Below are 21629 nucleotides of genomic sequence, written 5' to 3' on the forward strand. Positions count from 1 at the left end.
ACACATACTGAAATAAACCTTGAGTAATTGTCTCATTTCAGTTATTGAGAAGACTCATCAAGACGTTACAGTGGCTAGAGATCTGAACAGGAAGTGGCTTTGCTGTAGTTAGAGCTGAATGGGGAATTATGTGGCCTAAGCTAGTCGCAATTTTAACCGCATTCTGGCCGCCAACAGAGGTCAAAGGTCTGCTCGTGTCTATTCTTGCGCTTCCCAGGCTACTCGGATCTCGTGTGAAGGCACTTTGGACGCGCGAAGAAGGATTACGATCTGTAGTTAAGGAATTTTTGGATGACAGTCGAGCTCGCTTTTCCTCTGTTGTCACTTCATGCTGCAGTTTTTTGAGCTTTGATTTGAAATCATTTTTTTTTCATTTCCTGAAATATACGAAAGATTAAACTCTACATCTACTATTCGTCAATACTCATTCTGGGCGAAAATGAAATATGGCGTGAAACTACTAGTTAAGTTGGCTTTGACCTCGAGTAAAGACTGTTGGGAGGACATTATCCTTAAAGCAGTCAAAGAGCTCTCTCGGACAGCAAAGTTTGCATCAGAAACACTAGCTTCAATCAACCTAAAAAACATCAATAACTTCAAGCATAAATTTTCAAGCAACCATTTGAACTATCTATTCTTTTGATAATTGTATTAATTCGTCTTACAGTGAGATTGCATTGCTTTTCAGCATGTGATTGGCCAGCACTCCAGAATGACGACAGAGATTGCCCAGAGCGGCTGAAACGAATGACCAAAGTGAAAAATGATCGCACTTCAATACGTAAATATGTTGACATTATTGGTAAAGAGGAAAAACAAAAAGTAGGTTTGCCGGTATATATTCGATGTAACTGTAGCCATGTGTTTGGATAATTACCTGCTGCACTGATGCGTGTTTTGGCGAAGGTGTCCTTAAGCAGATTAACTAGATGGGGAATTGCACACGATACTAGGCCATACAGTTCCTGAGTGTGGAACACTGCGTTACCAGTCACATATACTGCACTCTACACAAAACATTGCCAATCGAAAGAGTAATGAACGCAAGTTCGAAAGAGTAATGCCGGTAAAAAATTCGGAAACAATTTGGTCAAAACGCCCTCTACTGAAATATTCAAAGGCCGTAGAATGTGTAGTAAAACGAAAAAAGACAAGCGAAATATACAACATAGAAGAGCAGCCCGATTCTTCATTGTTGCGTTTTTTGAAAATTGCTACAGCATTTTTTGGGAAAAATTGAAACTGCAAAAAAGCAAAAACTTTCGAAGCGTCCCAAAAAAAACCCTGACGTTTTCATCCTACCAATTTTTTTTTCAAACAGGACCTAACAATAGCCAAAAACAAAGCAGCAACATAGGCTTAAAAGTGATTAAAAAGAAATATACTAAAAGTGCCACCAAATAAGCATTTTTATTTGCGACCTAGGTTGGAAAAAAATTCTTAGTAACTGTGGTACTGTGTAGTACTGCTGCCACAGTAACCTTGGAAAGTTAGGTTATTATTACTTGTTATGTATTGATATTATATATTCAAGGCCAATTCTAGCAGGCCTACCTAAACGGTCACTTGACTGTTGACTTAGCTGTCAGAGAGTGAACAACTAGACCTCTGCATAAAAGACTAACAGCAATGAGTTAAACTTAAAGATGTAAATTTTTCTGTTTTCATTTACTTATCAAGGAAAAAGTATTAGTTATTACAGTAATAATACACTACGCTTCACTTGTGTAAACACCTCAATTAAGTTTTCTAACTAAATTCGCTCATTTTGCATGATTATTGAGCTCAAAAAAATTCCGCTTTGAGCCGCCAAAAAGGTCGCTTTGTGAACTATCGTTTTGTACACAAGCGTAAATATAGCCCGCCAGAAGAGTTGGGCAAGTGTGAAAAACACTTGAAAGATTTCAGTCCTTGGAAAAACTTGAATTTCTATTTAACATTTATACACATTTACATCAGGCATAAACTTGAACAAAATTAAACACATACTGAAATAAACCTAGAGTAATTGTCTCATTTCAGTTATTGAGAAGACTCATCAAGACGTTACAGTGGCTAGATATCTGAACAGGAAGTGGCTTTGCTGTAGTTGGAGCTGAATAGGGAATTATATGGCCTAAGCTAGTCGCAATTTTAACCGCATTCTGGTCGCCAACAGAGGTCAAAGGTCTGCTCGTGTCTATTCTTGCGCTTCCCAGGCTACTCGGATCTCGTGTGAAGGCACTTTGGACGCGCGAAGAAGGATTACGATCTGTAGTTAAGGAATTTTTGGATGACAGTCGAGCTCGCTTTTCCTCTGTTGTCACTTCATGCTGCAGTTTTTTGAGCTTTGATTTGAAATCATTTTTTTTCATTTCCTGAAATATACGAAAGATTAAACTCTACATCTACTATTCGTCAATACTCAAACTGGGCGAAAATGAAATATGGCGTGAAACTACTAGTTAAGTTGGCTTTTACCTCGAGTAAAGACTGTTGGGAGGACATTATCCTTAAAGCAGTCAAAGAGCTCTCTCGGACAGCAAAGTTTGCATCAGAAACACTAGCTTCAATCAACCTAAAAAGCATCAATAACTTCAAGCATAAATTTTCAAGCAACCATTTGAACTATCTATTCTTTTGATAATTGTATTAATTTGTCTTACAATGAGATTGCATTGCTTTTCAGCATGTGATTGGCCAGCACTCCAGAATGACGACAGAGATTGCCCAGAGCGGCTGAAACGAATGACCAAAGTGAAAAATGATCGCACTTCAATACGTAAAAATGTTGACATTATTGGTAAAGAGGAAAAACAAAAAGTAGGTTTGCCGGTATATATTCGATGTAACTGTAGCCATGTGTTTGGATAATTACCTGCTGCACTGATGCGTGTTTTGGCGAAGGTGTCCTTAAGCAAATTAACTAGATGGGGAATTGCACACGATACTAGGCCATACAGTTCCTGAGTGTGGAACACTGCGTTACCAGTCACATATACTGCACTCTACACAAAACATTGCCAATCGAAAGAGTAATGAACGCAAGTAAACAAAAAAAAACATTTGACTTTCTTGAAAAAATCAAATTTCAAAAAAAAGATGCCCTTCAAGCTCTTTGAAATTCTAAAACAATTTATGATTGGCGCTTTTTTGATAACATCAACCCAACTTGAGAAAACTGGATCAATAGGTAAAGTTTTATTCCGCTGGGAAATCTTTAAACTAAATTCCATATTCGAAACTAGCAATCGTTCACGTTTTTTGCGCCATTTACACGTTCGTATTTGGAGAGTGCTCTTTACGTCACTTTCAGCAGACGAGTTTCAATTGAACTAAAAAAAACCACTATAACTAAGTGCATCAAGATTTTAAGACTGTTTCCTGAAAAAAAAATTCTGCAAGACCTATATAAGAGTCTTCACTACGTTTACTCTTAAGCAGACAACAATTAGTTCAACTACAAACTTGTGCTCATAGAAGAATATTTGTGGTTATTAGTAACTAGCGCACACTTTCTAAGCGTTTGTGAAATAAAGCCGCTTCCGAATCGTTTTTAAGATGCATTTTTTTCGCATTTCTACTACAAATGGCAGAGCATATACTTTTTGGGGATCTACTTAACAATCTTCCCCTTATGTTATCTACTAAAAAGTTTCCACCCCTATCAATAAAAGCAGTAAATCAGCACTATTTAAATTTCGAACTTTGCTGCATTGATTTGGTCAAAAAACCGCTGATTTAATCTACTTATCAATCTCCATCCCTTTCTTGAAGAGGGGTGGAGATTGATAAGTAGATGCCACTCTGGAAAATCATGAAAACCCCGCTGCTTTTGGGAAATGGCTCTAGCATATAGAACAGGGTTATATGGGTTTGAAATAACAGCAATGGGTGCCTACTTTTCTGACATTTGAGTCCTCGTTCTGAAGACAGCGCACTATGCTATCCAACAGAGGAGGGTGTTTCTTCAGCACTAAAGAGAAGTCACTCTTGTACTTCATCATGTTGCCCAATAAGGCACAAGATCTGGAGGCCAAGACCACATTCAGATCATCGCGAACCATCAACTCTTTCAGTGTGTGGTAGTCGCCTAAAAAGAGTACGAGGATAGATCTCCACTGAAAAACTTCAACAAATCAACAAAAAACGTTCATGACAGAAATAGGTGTGAAAAAAGAAAAATCAAAAAGGGCAATCCCATTTTCTGTACCTTTGGGACCCTGGATGATTTTGTTTGTGAAGTCGATGTAGCTGTTTGCAGATGATCGAGTATTATGAGCCAGTATGGTCAAAATATCAGCAGAGATTTGTTCATTACTCAACACCAGTGCATTTTTCACTCCATTCCCTTCATCGGGCACATCATTGGCATCCGGGTCTGGAGTTGCATTGGAACTGGTGGTCAGACAAGCTCCCAGACAAGATTGCAAAAATAATTCCAGCTAAAAACGAAAATTTTTAAATACAGTTACCCGTCGCTAGATTATTGCGCTATTTAATTGCCCTCTTTGTTAAGTAGTTGTAACCCAAATAATTAGCTAACCAATGCACAGAAAGTGACTCGTTGATACAGTCATGATGAGTTCACTTTTTCATGGCCGCTCAACTAACCTCAGAGTTAGCTGCGATAGTGGCGACGAACTTCTCCAGAAAGAACTCATCTGTGAGCACCAGCTGAGATAGTAAGCCAACGGGTATCTCGAGATCCTCGTCGTTCAGAGTTTGAGTCATGCAGTGAATCAATGACCCAAAGAAATCATGGCTAGCCGCAATTCTAAAAAATTGGAAGTCAGATTCTAGCACTCGAATTGAAAGAGATGGATGGCTACAGACATATAAGTCATTGTCTACGTCAGTGTTTTTTTTTCGTCAAAACATAGCCAACTGACAGTTGGAAAAGAGAAATGAACGCAAGGAAACAGAAAAAAAACTTGTTTTTCAAAATCTTCAACTTTTGAAATTCAAAGAAAAACCAATAGATGGCCTTAAAGCTCTTTCAATTTGTAGAACAATTTAGTATGGACACTTTTTTTGTTAAAATTAACCCATTTTGAGAAAAATGGATCAATACGAAAAACGTTTTTTCGCTGGGAAATCTTATAAGTAATTTCCATTTTCGAAATCAGAAGTCGATCACATTTTTCGTGACCTTTACACTTTTGCTGTTCGATAGTGAGCTTTGACTTCCTTTTAACAAAAGAAATTTTTTGAGCTGAAAAAGGAATCACAAGTCAAACCGCGAACAATCAAAATTGAACCTCAAAAAAAATCACCAAGACCTACATGAGAGTACTCATTACGTTCATTACTCCAAAAAAAACAGAGAAAAAGTCACGGTCAAGGAAAAAGTGAATCCCGAAGTATTACTAGAGGACCTGAAACAAGTCTTGGAAGAGCCGCTCTCACGACTGGAGACACCGAGGGATCACGAAGATGCACAGGCAGTCACAGATAGAGAAGCTAGAGACAGATTAGCGCGAGACAGAGTCTTGCTAGAAAATGAAGAACGAAGAATAAGAGGACCTAAAGTCGGTCACAATGCCTACTATCATGAGGTGCAGAAAAGAGTGGCCTCTAGATTATTCTTAGCATTGGGTACAGAAGAAAAATATGCAAAAGAACCCACATACAGAAGTTTCAAAATTAGAATTTAGTGAAATGGTTGAATTAGCAAAGATATCATTTGAGAAAACACAGTGTCACGTATGAACGTTATAAGCTGTTCAACAGATCGCAGGAGGCAGGAGAAACATTGGAGGCATTTCATGCAGCACTAACTGCGCAGGCAGCCAGAGCGGAATTAGGGACACTCGAAAACGAATTAGGCTCGAAAAAAGTCGGACACTCGAAAACAGTCGGAGTCAACCGAGGGAACAGTACAAGAGAGGAGTAAATGACAGGAAAGATGGAAGGAATTATACAGAAATAAAACCTTGTAGTAGATGCGGTCGACCATTTGGAGAAAGCCTTTTGTAAAAATTTCCGGCCATGGGCAAGACATGTAAAACCTGTTCCAAACCGAATCACTTAGCAAAAATGTGCAGGTCACAACAAGTGAATGAGATTGCTGAAAAAACGTCCAGCTCAGATGAGGAGTGTAATTTGATCCAGTCTTTTGACTCATGCGACGAGTTTGAAATCATGTCGTTCGAACAGAACACCACATCAATCGAGGAAGTAGATGAATATATAAAGAAGCAATTGAAACAAAAAGCAGTTGTCGGGGCAGGAAGTAAAGATATACAGAAAGTCGAGATACGCAGGAGTCCCCGATCGCAACAAATAAAACCGTTAAACGCATTAGTCTGAATTGACCATTAGATCATCAACATGACCAACGACACGGGTAGCCCAGTATCGTTCTTAAATTGGACGACGGCGAAACAAATACTTGAGTCTTCAAAGAAAACGAAGTTTATCCCGCGTGAAAGTCTCAGTTTGTCAGCACAATTTGTAGACTACAATAAACAACCGATTACTATTTTGGGGGCAATCACCACAAATTTTCGTTCAGCAGGATGGGAAGTGGTAGGAGCATCAGTTCTAATCACAAAGCGACGCACACGGTGCATATTGGGACTGGACTTACAGAGAAAAGTGGGGATACATACTACTCAAAAGCTGGCATCGAAAGCTAAAACGAGGTTTGACGTGCTACTGTGCGCGCAGTCAGAAGGTTGGAAACAAAAACTTTACTTAATAAAAAAATCTTTTTGATCGTCAGGGTTGCTCGAAAAATCATAAAGTTCAAATAGCCACTCTGCCCACTCCAAGAGAAGGGGAGACGGATACCAATCCACATTCAAGAAAAGGTACATGTGGAAATGAATAAACTTTTGAAAGAAGGACATAAAGACGACTGGAAAAATGTACTAGCGACTGTTTTATAGCACCAATTGTAATCACAGTAAAAAAAAGATGATTCCATAAAACTAGCGTTGGACGCAAAACCCATAAATAGGCAATTGTTCAAAAAGAAATATCAAATGTTAACGAATTATTGGACGGGGTTAGCTAAATAGTTACAGCAAACACAAAGGGTATTTTGTAAATTGACTGCGGAAACAGCAAAACGATGCAATTTCAAAATCATAGGAGGACAGACAACTGGCACGTACTTGTTCCTTACCGGATTTTACGGACTTGCTGACATGCCAGCAGAGTTCCAAAAAGCGATGGATCGAACTATAAATCATGCGAAAAACACGTTCTGTTTTCTCGACGACATTCTTATTGTGTCGAAAGGCAGTGAACAAGAACACGAAAAATTGGTACTGAACGTTCTGGAAAAATTGGAAGAAAATTTAGCACTGAAACTCTCAAAATGCGAATTTTTTCAGACAGAGGTAAATTGGTTAGGGCATAAACTATCGCCAGAGGGTATTACACCGAAAATTACAAAAACGGTGGCGATATTGCAGCTACGGCCACCGAAATTACTAAAACAACTCAGGTTCTTTATGGGCAGCATAAAACATCGGGCAAAATTCATTCCAAATGCGGCTAGTCTAACAGAAAAACTTAAGACCCCTTTTGAGAGAAGAAAATGAGAAAAGGAAGCTTAATAGCGTCAAAATTTAAGTTTAAAAACTCGAATGGGGGGAAGAACATTCAGAAATATTTGAATCAATAAAATGGGCAGTAGCAAATATCACAAAAATACAGGACTATAATTCGGTGAAGGATGCCCGAGTAAAATGTGACGCTAATCATAGTGGACTAGGCGCAAAAAGAGCCGAAGGGGATTGGGTACCAATTGCGTTCGCGTCAAGATATTTCAACTTACAAGAAAAGAAATACTCGACAAATGAGCTAGAACTGCTAGCAGTAGTATGGTCTGTTGACCGATTTAAACACTATCTGTTAGAGAAAAAATTCGTGATAGCCACAGATCATAAAGCCCTAACTTCGAAAATAGATCAAATAAAACCTATCAATCCCGATTGACTAGATGGGTAGATAGATTACTGCCATATCAATTCAAGGTTTTTCATATACCGGGGAAAGATATGGGCATAGTTGACTATCTTTCTAGAGAACCAAATGGCGAACTGTGGCCAGAGTCGGAATTTGATGAAAAATTTGTAGTAACTTCCATACAAAATTTTCGAAAAAGCTCTCGACTGTTTGAGCAGTCGATTCAAAGATCACGACGGGCTCGGCCGGAACGAAAATATTCTAGAACAGTCTAAAATTAAACAAAATGTTTGAAAGCGAAACACGTCATCCTACGGTTGCTATGGCAACCAAAATGGACAAAAACGAACAAGGCACGACCGGAACGAAAGCGAAGCAAGTTCGCGATCGTTTCAACGAGAAAACAGAGCAAAACCAGAAATCAGTTTATCTCAGAAATGTGATTCAATACAGTCGGTTTAAAAAATTTCAAAAAATTTATAGAAAATTTGAAGATTATAAAAAACGAAAAATCAATCAGAAAAAAAACAGTGAAATGAAGTCAGGAGAAGACAGTCAGAATAGTGGAAAGGGACGGAAAACAGTAAGAAGACAAGAACGAAACAGTGGGGATACCTTGACTGAGGAAGTCACAGAGACAACATTTCAACGGAAAAGGAAATTTTAACGAATCCCTAATAAGTCAGACTCAGAAAATTCGGACTCAGACGACATTCCTCAAGTCGAATGGAGAGCAATGGATCGACATTTAGGGGCAAATAATGACAAGTGCGGACCATCAACATCAGCTGTACCAACAGGACAAGCGCTTGTTTCGTTCTGGGACCTAGTTGGAGCCGAAAGAGAGGACACTCCAAGATCCATGCTCGAACTAGAATCGAAAACATCAACGCAAAGCCCAAACGCAACAATGGAGAGTGACATAAAGGACGAAAATGGAGGAGGCAGCAAAGTAAAAGAAGTGGATCTCACAGGGGAGAGCACGGAAAACAGAGAAGTCAGCCCAGAAGTAAGTGTAGTAACACCAAAAGCAACAAGAAGGGTTGGAGGTCCAGAAAAAACGAATTTCAACTGACAGAACAGCTGCACGCTAAAAATGGACCCTTGAGCTTAACAAAGCTATTTGACAAAAGTCTACTCGCTGAACTCCTGACAGAGGACACGCTAATGGACAGGCTAAGAAGGGTAGTGAAACAAAATGACCGCCACAATTTCGAACTTATGGGACCATACACTAACCCTCTCTGGCATCAGCTGTCTTTGGTGGACGATTGTATTCTAGTCGACAATCGCCTAGAAGTGCCGGTAAAGCTAAGGCAAGCAGTTCTAGCGAGAATTCATCATGGCCATTCCGGCCAGGATATGGTACTGCAGAAGCAGTAAGCACGGAACCAAAGGATGACAAAGATACACCCAACTCGTCGACTTCAAAGAAAACCGCGGAAGGTACTAAACGAATCATTAGGCAAACAAACGAGAAACAAATTTTGGATAGGTTCCAGAATAAAGATATGACACCGGTAGAATGGGAAGAATTAGCGGAACAAGTTATGACTAGAGGTGTTCAGAAAGAAGCGCAACAAATCCTCACAGCAAAGGCGGATACGGTCGTTGAGTTTTCTCCACCAGGTTTCTCGGATAATTCGGATCAGGAGGAAAAACAAACGGTAGTGAGGCGAAGTGGTCGACAAACAAAAAATCAGGAGTGGAAGCGGTACGAAAGCGCAGTGTCACACTCAGTAAAGCTAATGTGAGGATGATATTACTGATTTGAACACGGCAGCTCTCGAAGCATACCGGACAAGATTGGCGATTTTCGAAACGGATACCGGAAAACCGACGGAATCAAAATTTGGATTATTGGAACGTCACTTATTTAAAGGAAGATTCGGTCAAGCGTCGCTGGACATGTTCAAATCATGGAATGCCGGGCGGAAATTGCCGTTGCAGTTCGAGTCAGAAAAGAAACAAAGAGAGAAGAAATGAGCGAACCAAAAAACATTAAACTCATATTGTATTTAAAATTTTATATGGTACTGTATAAAATTTTGTTGCCTTCGGGGGAATGTGGTACTGTGTAGTACTGCTGCCACGGTAACCTTGGAAAGTTAGATTATTATTTGTTATGTTTTGATATTATGTATTCAAGGCCATTCTAGCAGGCCTACCTAAACGGTCACTTGACTGTTGACTTAGCTGTTAGAGAGTGAACAACTAGAACTCTGCATAAAAGACCAACAGCAATGAGTTAAATTTAAAGATATGAATCTTTCTGTTTTCATTTAATTATCAAGGAAAAAGTATTAGTTATCACAGTAATAATACACTACGCTTCACTTGTGTAAACACATCAATTAAGTTTTCTAACACTAAATTCGCTCATTTTGCATGATTATTGAGCTCAAAAAAATTCCGCTTTGAGCCGCCAAAAAGGTCGCTTTGTGAACTATCGTTTTGTAAACAAGCGTAAATATAGCCCGCCAGAAGAGTTGGGCAAGTGTGAAAAACACTTGAAAGATTTCAGTCCTTGGAAAAACTTGAATTTCTATTTAACATTTATACACATTTACATCAGGCATAAACTTGAACAAAATTAAACACATACTGAAATAAACCTAGAGTAATTGTCTCATTTCAGTTATTGAGAAGACTCATCAAGACGTTACAGTGGCTAGAGATCTGAACAGGAAGTGGCTTTGCTGTAGTTGGAGCTGAATGGGGAATTATATGGCCTAAGCTAGTCGCAATTTTAACCGCATTCTGGCCGCCAACAGAGGTCAAAGGTCTGCTCGTGTCTATTCTTGCGCTTCCCAGGCTACTCGGATCTCGCGTGAAGGCACTTTGGACGCGCGAAGAAGCATTACGATCTGTAGTTAAGGAATTTTTGGATGACAGTCGAGCTCGCTTTTCCTCTGTTGTCACTTCATGCTGCAGTTTTTTGAGCTTTGATTTGAAATCATTTTTTTTCATTTCCTGAAATATACGAAAGATTAAACTCTGCATCTACTATTCGTCAATACTCATTCGGGGCGAAAATGAAATATGGCGTGAAACTACTAGTTAAGTTGGCTTTTACCTCGAGTAAAGACTGTTGGGAGGACATTATCCTTAAAGCAGTCAAAGAGCTCTCTCGGACAGCAAAGTTTGCATCAGAAACACTAGCTTCAATCAACCTAAAAAGCATCAATAACTTCAAGCATAAATTTTCAAGCAACCATTTGAACTATCTATTCTTTTGATAATTGTATTAATTCGTCTTACAGTGAGATTGCATTGCTTTTCAGCATGTGATTGGCCAGCACTCCAGAATGACGACAGAGATTGCCCAGAGCGGCTGAAACGAATGACCAAAGTGAAAAATGATCGCACTTCAATACGTAAATATGTTGACATTATTGGTAAAGAGGAAAAACAAAAAGTAGGTTTGCCGGTATATATTCGATGTAACTGTAGCCATGTGTTTGGATAATTACCTGCTGCACTGATGCGTGTTTTGGCGAAGGTGTCCTTAAGCAGATTAACTAGATGGGGAATTGCACACGATACTAGGCCATACAGTTCCTGAGTGTGGAACACTGCGTTACCAGTCACATATACTGCACTCTACACAAAACATTGCCAATCGAAAGAGTAATGAACGCAAGTAAACAAAAAAAAAACATTTGACTTTCTTGAAAAAATCAAATTTCAAAAAAAAGATGCCCTTCAAGCTCTTTGAAATTCTAAAACAATTTATGATTGGCGCTTTTTTGATAACATCAACCCAACTTGAGAAAACTGGATAATAGGTAAAGTTTTATTCCGCTGGGAAATCTTTAAACTAAATTCCATATTCGAAACTAGCAATCGTTCACGTTTTTTGCGCCATTTACACGTTCGTATTTGGAGAGTGCTCTTTACGTCACTTTCAGCAGACGAGTTTCAATTGAACTAAAAAAAACCACTATAACTAAGTGCATCAAGATTTTAAGACTGTTTCCTGAAAAAAAAATTCTGCAAGACCTATATAAGAGTCTTCACTACGTTTACTCTTAAGCAGACAACAATTAGTTCAACTACAAACTTGTGCTCATAGAAGAATATTTGTGGTTATTAGTAACTAGCGCACACTTTCTAAGCGTTTGTGAAATAAAGCCGCTTCCGAATCGTTTTTAAGATGCATTTTTTTCGCATTTCTACTACAAATGGCAGAGCATATACTTTTTGGGGATCTACTTAACAATCTTCCCCTTATGTTATCTACTAAAAAGTTTCCACCCCTATCAATAAAAGCAGTAAATCAGCACTATTTAAATTTCGAACTTTGCTGCATTGATTTGGTCAAAAAATCGCTGATTTAATCTACTTATCAATCTCCATCCCTTTCTTGAAGAGGGGTGGAGATTGATAAGTAGATGCCACTCTGGAAAATCATGAAAACCCCGCTGCTTTTGGGAAATGGCTCTAGCATATAGAACAGGGTTATATGGGTTTGAAATAACAGCAATGGGTGCCTACTTTTCTGACATTTGAGTCCTCGTTCTGAAGACAGCGCACTATGCTATCCAACAGAGGAGGGTGTTTCTTCAGCACTAAAGAGAAGTCACTCTTGTACTTCATCATGTTGCCCAATAAGGCACAAGATCTGGAGGCCAAGACCACATTCAGATCATCGCGAACCATCAACTCTTTCAGTGTGTGGTAGTCGCCTAAAAAGAGTACGAGGATAGATCTCCACTGAAAAACTTCAACAAATCAACAAAAAACGTTCATGACAGAAATAGGTGTGAAAAAAGAAAAATCAAAAAGGGCAATCCCATTTTCTGTACCTTTGGGACCCTGGATGATTTTGTTTGTGAACTCGATGTAGCTGTTTGCAGATGATCGAGTAGTATGAGCCAGTATGGCCAAAATATCAGCAGAGACTTGTTCATTACTCGACACCAGTGCATTTTTCACTCCATTCCCTTCATGGGGCACATCATTGGCATCCGGGTCTGGAGTTGCATTGGAACTGGTGGTCAGACAAGCTCCCAGACAAGATTGCAAAAATAATTCCAGCTAAAAACGAAAGTTTTTAAATACAGTTACCCGTCGCTAGATTATTGCGCTATTTAATTGCCCTCTTTGTTAAGTAGTTGTAACCCAAATAATTAGCTAACCAATGCACAGAAAGTCACTCGTTGATACAGTCATGATGTGTTCACTTTTTCATGGCCGCTCAACTAACCTCAGAGTTAGCTGCGAAAGTGGCGACGAACTTCTCCAGAAAGAACTCATCTGTGAGCACCAGCTGAGATAGTAAGCCAACGGGTATCTCGAGATCCTCGTCATTCAGAGTTTGAGTCATGCAGTGAATCAATGACCCAAAGAAATCATGGCTAGCCGCAATTCTAAAAAATTGAAAATCAGATTCTAGCACTCGAATTGAAAGGGATGGATGGCTACAGACATATAAGTCATTGTCTACGTCAGTGTTTTTTTTTCGTCAAAACATAGCCAACTGACAGTTGGAAAAGAGAAATGAACGCAAGGAAACAGAAAAAAAACTTGTTTTTCAAAATCTTCAACTTTTGAAATTCAAAGAAAAACCAATAGATGGCCTTAAAGCTCTTTCAATTTGTAGAACAATTTAGTATGGACACTTTTTTTGTTAAAATTAACCCATTTTGAGAAAAATGGATCAATACGAAAAACGTTTATTTCGCTGGGAAATCTTATAAGTAATTTCCATTTTCGAAATCAGAAGTCGATCACATTTTTCGTGACCTTTACACTTTTGCTGTTCGATAGTGAGCTTTGACTTCCTTTTAACAAAAGAAATTTTTTGAGCTGAAAAAGGAATCACAAGTCAAACCGCGAACAATCAAAATTGAACCTCAAAAAAAAATCACCAAGACCTACATGAGAGTACTCATTACGTTCATTACTCTAAAAAAACAGAGAAAAAGTGTAAATTGATTTTAAAGGTTTTTCTTCGCTTTTCATTTTCTTCAAATGATTGCAGTCGAAACATTTTAAAATGCTTGCACAGTAAACGGCTTTTCTTGCTTGTTTATGAATCATGCCTAACACGTCTTGCGATTCACCCAAACTTGAGATTAAACCAAGACATCAAAATGGGAGTCATATGAAACAGCCGAGGTATAAACCAGTTATCACTAAAAGCAACCGAAAATACGTAATTGTTATATAATAGCTGTATCAATTATGAACACAGAGGCGAAGCTGCGCTTCGCAAACACTAGCGATAACGCGACAAAAAGCAGCTCTGTAATACGAAAGCAGCTCAATACGAAAAAAAACAAATAGGCCTCGAATACTACCCACTCAGCCCCGAACGCTTTATAAATCACAAATAAAACAGATAACATATGCTATGAAATTTCCAATGTTAGAAATTTTGATTATAGAAAAAGTGCCACGAAACAAATTATCTTTTTTTTGCAAGTTAGGTTTAAAAAAAAGAAGGTTCGTACTAATAAACTAACGCTCGCAAGTGCCCTAGTGTAAACAGTTACGATAGCCATGCAAATTTATTCATATGGCGTAATTTTCGGCTGATTTATATGATCTGCGCATTTTCGGTTGGTTGATACTTGGGCTGGTTTATTTCCACTCGTCAAATGATAGCTGTCAAGTGTTCGTTATAGCTTTGTGCTGTATCTAATATAACAATTGCGACATCTAACTATATGGTTATGGCCTGAACTCACGCGCACACTTGTGTCAACACATGGTCATTGTGGACAGCAAATGGGAGACAGAACAGTTGCAGAATATCCACACTCATCTTGTGGGCCACATGTGCCACTGGAAACACAGCTGTAGACAGGGACAGATTGGCCTGCTGTTCTGTGTCTTGGGAGGAGAAGGTGCTGCAGTGGAGGTACTCGAAGAAGGGCTTAGAGATGAGGGAGAACAGACACTGGACTAGAACGTTATCCTCGTCCGCAAACATCGAGGCACACTCGAATGGCTCCTCAAATCCAAAATGATATTTAGTTTACCAAAATCAATTTTGCAAACAAGGAGTCCTTCCTATTTTCGTGCCATTTCCACTCTTTAAATTGGAGAGCATTATTTGCCTTCCGTAAGCAAATGAAAATGAATTGAACTTGTATAGAAAACATGGCCCACATACGGTTAGAAAAGAGTCAATGAACACAAGTAAACAGAAAAAAAAGACCTAGTTCAAAAAAAGTAGGTCAAACTTTCGAAATTTTGTTTAAAAATAGATGCCCTTAAAGCTCTTTGAAAATCTAGGACAAATTATGATTAAGACTTTATTGATTAAATCAATCCAATTTGAGAAAACTGGATCAATAAGTAAACTTTTTTCCGCTGGTTATTCCGACCACGTTTTTTATGACCTTTACACTTTTGCTGTTCGATAGTGGAGTTTTATTTAAAGAATTGAAATGAACTAAAAACAGAAATCAAAAGTCAAACCGCAAAAAAATTAAATTTTAGCGTGAAAAAAATTTTCCTGAAAAAAAAAATTACAAAGACCTAAGTGAGAGTACGTTCATGACGCAATATAAGATGGGTGAATAATTTATAAAAAGTTGAAAAATCGATTTCAGAAAGATTGATAATAGATGTTCTAAAATCCTGAACAATCACACTTAGACCCTGAAACGCCTGAAAACAGGCTTATTTTAGTCTTATGGCGCTCTTTCAAGTGATCTTTTTGTGGAAGAATTCTTCATTTGTAAATCTGTTCTTGCAATGATTTCACTTGGAAACAATTTATTACAATTATTACACTGAGGATCAGTGATGTCCGTTAAAAAACCAATTAAAATCATTTAAATGTCAAAATATGAGTCCACGCAACTTAAATGAAACATTTCAATTTAAATACAACAATTTAACTTGAAAACAATTTAAATTACGGGACCAGCGGGGTTCGAACCGACCCCAAGGTACTGGCATAACAAATGCAAAATTGAGTCAAAGCTCTATCCAACTGCTCCAACTGGACCTATCTGACACCGAGTCTTATTGACATGTACTCATTTGAATAGAAGTCAAAATTACGGAGTAATTTTGCTCAATACGCCAAATTGCACGCTTGCTGATGTTTTCACACCCATTTCTTCGTAAAAAAAAGCCTTTGAATAAGTTGTTACTGTGCTTTCAAGAAAGATATGATAAATAGCCAGACAGATTTCTCAGAAACAAACAAAGTTAAAACCTGTATTTCAATGGAGGGAGTCGGAAAAATCTTTTTTTTCCCACCAAATGCGACAAAAAGTTATCAGGGCTGAAAAATCAAACTTTGTCAGTAATTCTGAAGATCATTTGCGACGTACAGACCCAAAACAATTAAAGATCGGCCATAGATTCACTGCAATTACTCCCCGGGAAGAAAAACCGAAGAGTTTGGCGATTGGAAGACTATATTTGGCCGATTGGAAGACTATAGATAAAAAACTTGTTGACTTAGCTCAACAGAGATTGTCGAATATTCAAAATTACTGCGATTACTACGGGAACAAAGTTGATCATTGGACCAGCCGGCGCGGTGAGACTATTTTAGTTGTCCTCATTTATTGGAGATCGAAGTTGGAAAAAACACACACAATGTGTCGATTTTAAACTAATTTCGCGAACTGCAAAAGTAACAGTTAAAGTAAATTTGAATTCGTTAACGGATATTGGATTCAAAAAAGAAAAAAGTATTAGATTTCAGAGTGAAAACTGTAACGATATGATTGCAGCTGGTAGACTGTTTTCCGCAGCTGTTTTTGAGGACAAATAGAGTGACCATGAGAAGTACGAGGAAATTTTTGTTGAAAACGATATGGAAATCGACATTTTTGCAACAAAAAAAATTGTTTGTTGGATGTCGAGCTCACGGGTTAAATAACTCAATGCAAGACAGCGTGCAGAAAAAAAATTCAAGACAAATTAACGAAAATTGTTGTTCAAATTCAGGGCCCAATCTTTCCAAGACACGATGGTATAGTCACTTGCGACAGTTTCACTACAAAAATCATCATAGCTAGAAAAAGAATGGGAATAAAAACTCATGCTTGTGCATATTTGGGCAATTTGGTACTTCGAAATTTAGAAAAGATTCGGAAAAAAATATTTTTTCACTTAGGAGAGTTTTTTGAAACTGAAAGTCTGACCAATTTGTACAGAGGCGAAGTTGCATTTCGCATACACAACCAAAAATATGACCGATAACGCTATTGGGAAAAACTGAATGAAAAAAACTTTGAGTCTACAAAATATCTTAAGTGACACTTAGCAACTCTGTGCGACGCAAGCCATTTATGACTCATCAGCAGCACCAGTCAATTTGAAAGAAAAAATTATCAACTAACAAGCCTCATATTATAGAGCGGGCGCATTTTAACTAGTATAGGAAAAAGATCATTAAAAACATCAGACCATGACCAGGTTCGAATCCTGCTACTTTGTTAAGGGTCTCCTTCCTTACCTCTACGCTACAGATCCATGATAGTTGAAGCTAAAGTGCTATTTGTAATGTAAGAAGCTGTGCTGCTATCCTTAGCACTGGGTGTTCTTAAAAGCTGGTTATTGATCAAACTGAACAATTCCAAAATGAACACATTTTGTCGCAACAATATTTGCGTCGCAACAATATTCGCAATTTAGGTTGAAAAAAAGAGATCATCACAAGTCAGAAAACTTCTAACATTTTTGGGCGCGTTTGCTCCAAGTGACGCAATCCAATTATGAAGCATTAGCAGTACCAGTCAATTTGAAAAAAAACTACCAACTAACTTGCCTCAATTTATAGAGTGGGCGCATTTTAACTAGTAAACGAGAAAACTTCTTAAAAATATCCGACCCTGCTACGTTCGAACCCTCTTTTTGTTGCGGGTCTCCTTTCTTACCTCTACGCTACAGAACCATGATACCTGAAGCCAAAGTGCTACTTGTAATATAATAGTGTGCGAAAATCATCAGCACTGGGTGTACTTGATAGCTGGTTATTGATCAAAATGAACCCTTCCAAAATGAACCCATTTTGTCGCAACAATCTTTGCGTCACAACAATACTCGCGAATTAGATTGAAAAAAAAGAGAGCTCAACACCAGTCAAAAAACTTTTGAAAGTTTTGGGCGCGGTTGCTGATAATGAAAACGTCGATGGCATATCACAGATTTGCAGTGCAACTGGCCGCGCATATGCATAATGATCGACGTTTTCGAAAACTTCCGGATATAATTCTTTCAGCTATTCTCTTTAACCCGGACAGACGATCTCGCGCTTACTTACAAATCGAGGAAACTGAAAAAGTGCAAAAATTTATACAGAATTTAGAATTCGAGTTTTAGAAAATGTTATTGACACTTCGAATGCGCCAATTGAAACCTCTGATGCGAGTAAACTGAACCCGATGGCAGTTTATTTGAATTCATAAATTTGACATTTCAGGATACATCAGGAAAAGCAAACAAATTGAGTCTTGGCGACGAAATCGATAAATTATTGTTGAAGACATATTCGACCGAAAAAACTGCTTTCAATTTCTTCTCTCAAAATTGCGAAAAGTACCCAAAATTGGTAGAAATTCTGAGAACTATACTGGGTTTAATACCATCTCAATTGATATAAATTGCATGAGAATATTTAATTAGTTTCCGAAGATTTTTATAGATGTCAACAAATTAGAAAAAAAAAATTCCACTTAGGAGAGTTCTTTGAAACTAAGTCTGACTGTAGACCAAATTGTACACAGAGGCGAAGTTGCACTTCTCAAACACAAGCAAAAAAAAATGACCGATAACGCTATTGGGAAAAACTTCATGAGCAAAACGTTGAGTCTAGAAAATTTCTTAAGTACCGCACACCAATTATGAGTCTACAGAGTTGCCAAGTGACGCAATCCAATTATAAAGCATTAGCAGTACCAGTCAATTTGAAAAATAATTACCAATTAACCTGCCTCAATTTTTAGAGTGGGCTCATTTTTACTAGTATACGAGAAAATTCATAAAAACATCCGACCCTGCCCACTTTCGAGCACATGAGCAGCCGTGGTCGAGTGAGAGCAGCCGTGGTTGAGCGGTTCAGGCACCTGTCTCTCAACACGAGGGTCATGCATTCGAATCCCGCTTCGGTCACAGCTGGAGGGGTCCCAGTGTCATCCTCCTCCTCAAGGTGGGACCGGCTGCGGCAAAATGGATGTCATCTCCCTCTCCCCCACGGTTGGTCCTGCACTGAGCGGGCCGGGGGCTAATAAAAAAACTTTCGAACACTCTTTTTGTTGCGGGTCTCCTTCCTTACCTCTTCGCTACAGATCCACAAAACTTGAACTTAAAGTGCTACATGTCATATAATATTGTGTTGAAATCCTCAGCAATGGGTGTACTTAATAGCTGGTTAATGATCAAAATGAGCCCTTTCAAAATGATCCCTTCCATTTTGTCGCAACAATATTTGCGTCACAACAAAACTCGCGATTTAGATTGAAAGAAGAGAGCTCATCACAAGTCAAAAAACTTTTGGAAGTTTTGGGCGCGGTTGCTGATATTGAAAACGTCGATGGCATATCACAGATTTGCAGTACAACTGGCCGCGCATATGCATAATGATCGACGTTTTCGAAAACTTCCGGATATAATTCTTTCAGTTATTCTCTTCAACCCGGACAGACGACCTCGCGCTTGCTTACGAATCGAGGAAACTGAAAATGCGCGATAAATTATACAAAATTTAGAATTCGAGTTTTAGAAAGGTTATTTACACTTCCAATACGACAATTGAAAACTCTGATGCAAGTACTATGAACCCGATTGACAGTTTAATTGAATCAATAAATTTCACATTTCAGTAGACCTCAGGAAAAGCAAAAAAACTGAGTCTTGACGACGAATTCGATATATTTTTGTTTGAAATAGATTCGCCTGAAAAAATTTGCTTTCAATTCATTTCTCAAAATCACAAAAAGTACCCAAAAGTGGCAGAAATTATGAGAGTTATACTGGGTTTTAGATCAACTCAATTGCCATAAACTTCCATATAATAATAAATTAATTTCCGAAAAATTTAAATTGATGTCAAAAACTTCGAAAAAAATTTCCACATAGGAGAGTTCTTTGAAATTCTGACCGAAGACCAAAATGTACACAGGCGAAATTGCACTTCGCATTCACAAGCAAAAACACGACCGATAACGGTATTAGAAAAAACTGAATGAGCAAAACTTTGAGCCTACAAAATATCTTGAGTGACACACGCCAATTATGAGTCTACAGAGTTGCTAAGTGATGCAAGCCAATTATGAAGCATTAGCAGTACCAGTCAATTTGAAAAAAACACCAAATAACTTGCCTCAATTTACAGAGCAGGCGCAATTTAATTAGTACACGAGAAAGTTCATTAAAAACATCCGACCCTGCCCATGTTCGAACCGTTTCATTTTGTTGCGGGTCTCCTTCCTTACCTTTACGCTACAGATCCAAGATACTTGAAGCTAAAGTGCTATTTAAAATATAATAGTCTGTGCTAATATCCTTAGCACTCGATGTACTTAATAGCTGGTTATTGATCAAAATGAACACTTCCCAAATGAACACATTTTGTCGCATATTTGCGTCACAACAGTTTGTTTTCGGTTCATCAGTTTTTGACCCAAAATCTATCGCCTTGTTGCCGTTAGGTAAATGAGTTCCAATTTCAAAGGCTCTTTTTGAAGTTACTTTCAACATATTTTAAGTAAACATCTCCAATATAGATTTTCAGAAACTTTTTGTGACTTCAGTTTGTTTTGTTATTCACTATTTTGCACTTAGGTTGAAAAAAAGAGAGTTCATCACAAGTCAGAAATAAACTTATTAAACTTATTAAATTTTGTGTTTTTTTAATGCTGTCTCAAGTCTTGTGTAGAAGGCCTCCAATGGGAGGATTTTAGAAACAAGATTTTATGACTGGATACTCGAGGTTTCATATATTCAAGGAAGCACCAACAAAGTACCTATTCCTTGCGGATTCCCAAGCGAGATTCCTAGAAGCCGGAAACCTCAATTTGTTGCTCCCTGGGGCCAGCATTAGGCACTTATACGACTATATGCCACCAGCAGGTCGCTTTGAAATCATCAAACTTTTCATTGGAGAAAACGACCTCTTTGACGGTTTCGAGCCCAGACTCCGCAAAAAGTTGAGCAAGATCTGATAGAACATGCTGATTTTGCAGCCGCGTCTTCGTCCTGGGAATTCCTGAACGCGAAGAAAATAGAGAAAGAGCGAGTGTAACGAACGATATCGTCAAACCAAGAGCAGAAAGATTATCTCCCAGATTCAAACAAAAAGCTGAGTGGAAATATCGAAGTGTCAGCAGTTTCACGTCTGGCAGACGCTAATTCAAATAAGATAAAATTCACTTCAACAACGACGGTCTGAACAACGTCAAAAATCTAGTAAAGAAAAAGTTTTGTATTCGAAATACAAAAAAGAATTGAACGACGCAGGAAACACGAAAGTTGTCAACTGCAAAACAAACAACTGCCACTGTAGCCATTTGTATCAACCACGCCAATAGAACAGTTAGTATTTTTAGTAATGATTTTCCAAAGGTACCCTTATGCACCACCATTCATTCAATACTAAAACAAGTCCCGAAGTTTTACCAAAGGTACCCTTAGGTACCACCGGTGAGAATTTGTGTCCCTGTCCTATTTCTTCCAAAGGTGCCCTTAGGCACCACCGGTTGAAATAAAAAATACCACCATAATGGTGGAAAACACATGCAAAACTTGCAATAGCA

General features: G+C 38.3%; 2 protein-coding genes and 1 long non-coding RNA gene across 3 annotated transcripts in view; all 3 read right to left on the reverse strand.

Annotated features, from left to right (window-relative positions):
* Nucleotides 1-479: 479 nt before the first annotated feature.
* LOC134846982 (uncharacterized) lies at nucleotides 480-1026 on the reverse strand. The gene is made up of 3 exons (XR_010162841.1): nucleotides 878-1026; nucleotides 666-738; nucleotides 480-577 (listed from the first exon to the last, which is right to left on the reverse strand). It is a non-coding gene; the product is annotated as an uncharacterized LOC134846982 (long non-coding RNA).
* Nucleotides 1027-2641: 1615 nt separating this feature from the next.
* On the reverse strand, nucleotides 2642-4175 carry LOC134846710 (probable serine/threonine-protein kinase tsuA). Its single transcript, XM_063864094.1, has 3 exons — nucleotides 3882-4175; nucleotides 2858-2987; nucleotides 2642-2718 (listed from the first exon to the last, which is right to left on the reverse strand). Exons 1-3 carry the CDS (start codon nucleotides 4044-4046, stop codon nucleotides 2642-2644), a joined length of 372 nt encoding a protein of 123 aa, XP_063720164.1. The 5' UTR covers nucleotides 4047-4175.
* A 6266-nt stretch (nucleotides 4176-10441) lies between these two features.
* The window catches only part of LOC134845755 (serine/threonine-protein kinase 36-like), a 332187-nt gene continuing 320999 nt past the window's right edge, over nucleotides 10442-21629 (reverse strand). Inside the window, exons 21-28 of the mRNA XM_063862818.1 lie at nucleotides 14595-14860; nucleotides 13109-13271; nucleotides 12708-12939; nucleotides 12397-12587; nucleotides 11373-11502; nucleotides 11161-11233; nucleotides 10976-11072; nucleotides 10442-10872 (exon numbers count right to left, since the gene is read on the reverse strand). Coding sequence (XP_063718888.1) covers nucleotides 10534-10872; nucleotides 10976-11072; nucleotides 11161-11233; nucleotides 11373-11502; nucleotides 12397-12587; nucleotides 12708-12939; nucleotides 13109-13271; nucleotides 14595-14860 — 1491 coding nt within the window. The 3' untranslated portion in view covers nucleotides 10442-10533. The remainder of the gene's footprint in view (nucleotides 10873-10975; nucleotides 11073-11160; nucleotides 11234-11372; nucleotides 11503-12396; nucleotides 12588-12707; nucleotides 12940-13108; nucleotides 13272-14594; nucleotides 14861-21629) is intronic.

This window comes from Symsagittifera roscoffensis, chromosome 5, assembly GCF_963678635.1.
Source record: "Symsagittifera roscoffensis chromosome 5, txSymRosc1.1, whole genome shotgun sequence".
NCBI classification, from domain to species: Eukaryota; Metazoa; Xenacoelomorpha; order Acoela; family Convolutidae; genus Symsagittifera; species Symsagittifera roscoffensis.

Excerpts from the sequence above, each read along its gene's own strand:
- LOC134846710 (XM_063864094.1), bottom strand. The coding sequence starts at position 4,046 with ATGGTTCGCGATGATCTGAATGTGGTCTTGGCCTCCAGATCTTGTGCC. Across the intron at positions 2,988-3,881 it reads AGGACTCAAATGTCAGAAAA|AGTGCAGTATATGTGACTGG; the intron begins GTAGGCACCCAT and ends TGTTTTGTGTAG. Across the intron at positions 2,719-2,857 it reads AACACGCATCAGTGCAGCAG|CCGCTCTGGGCAATCTCTGT; the intron begins GTAATTATCCAA and ends CATTCGTTTCAG.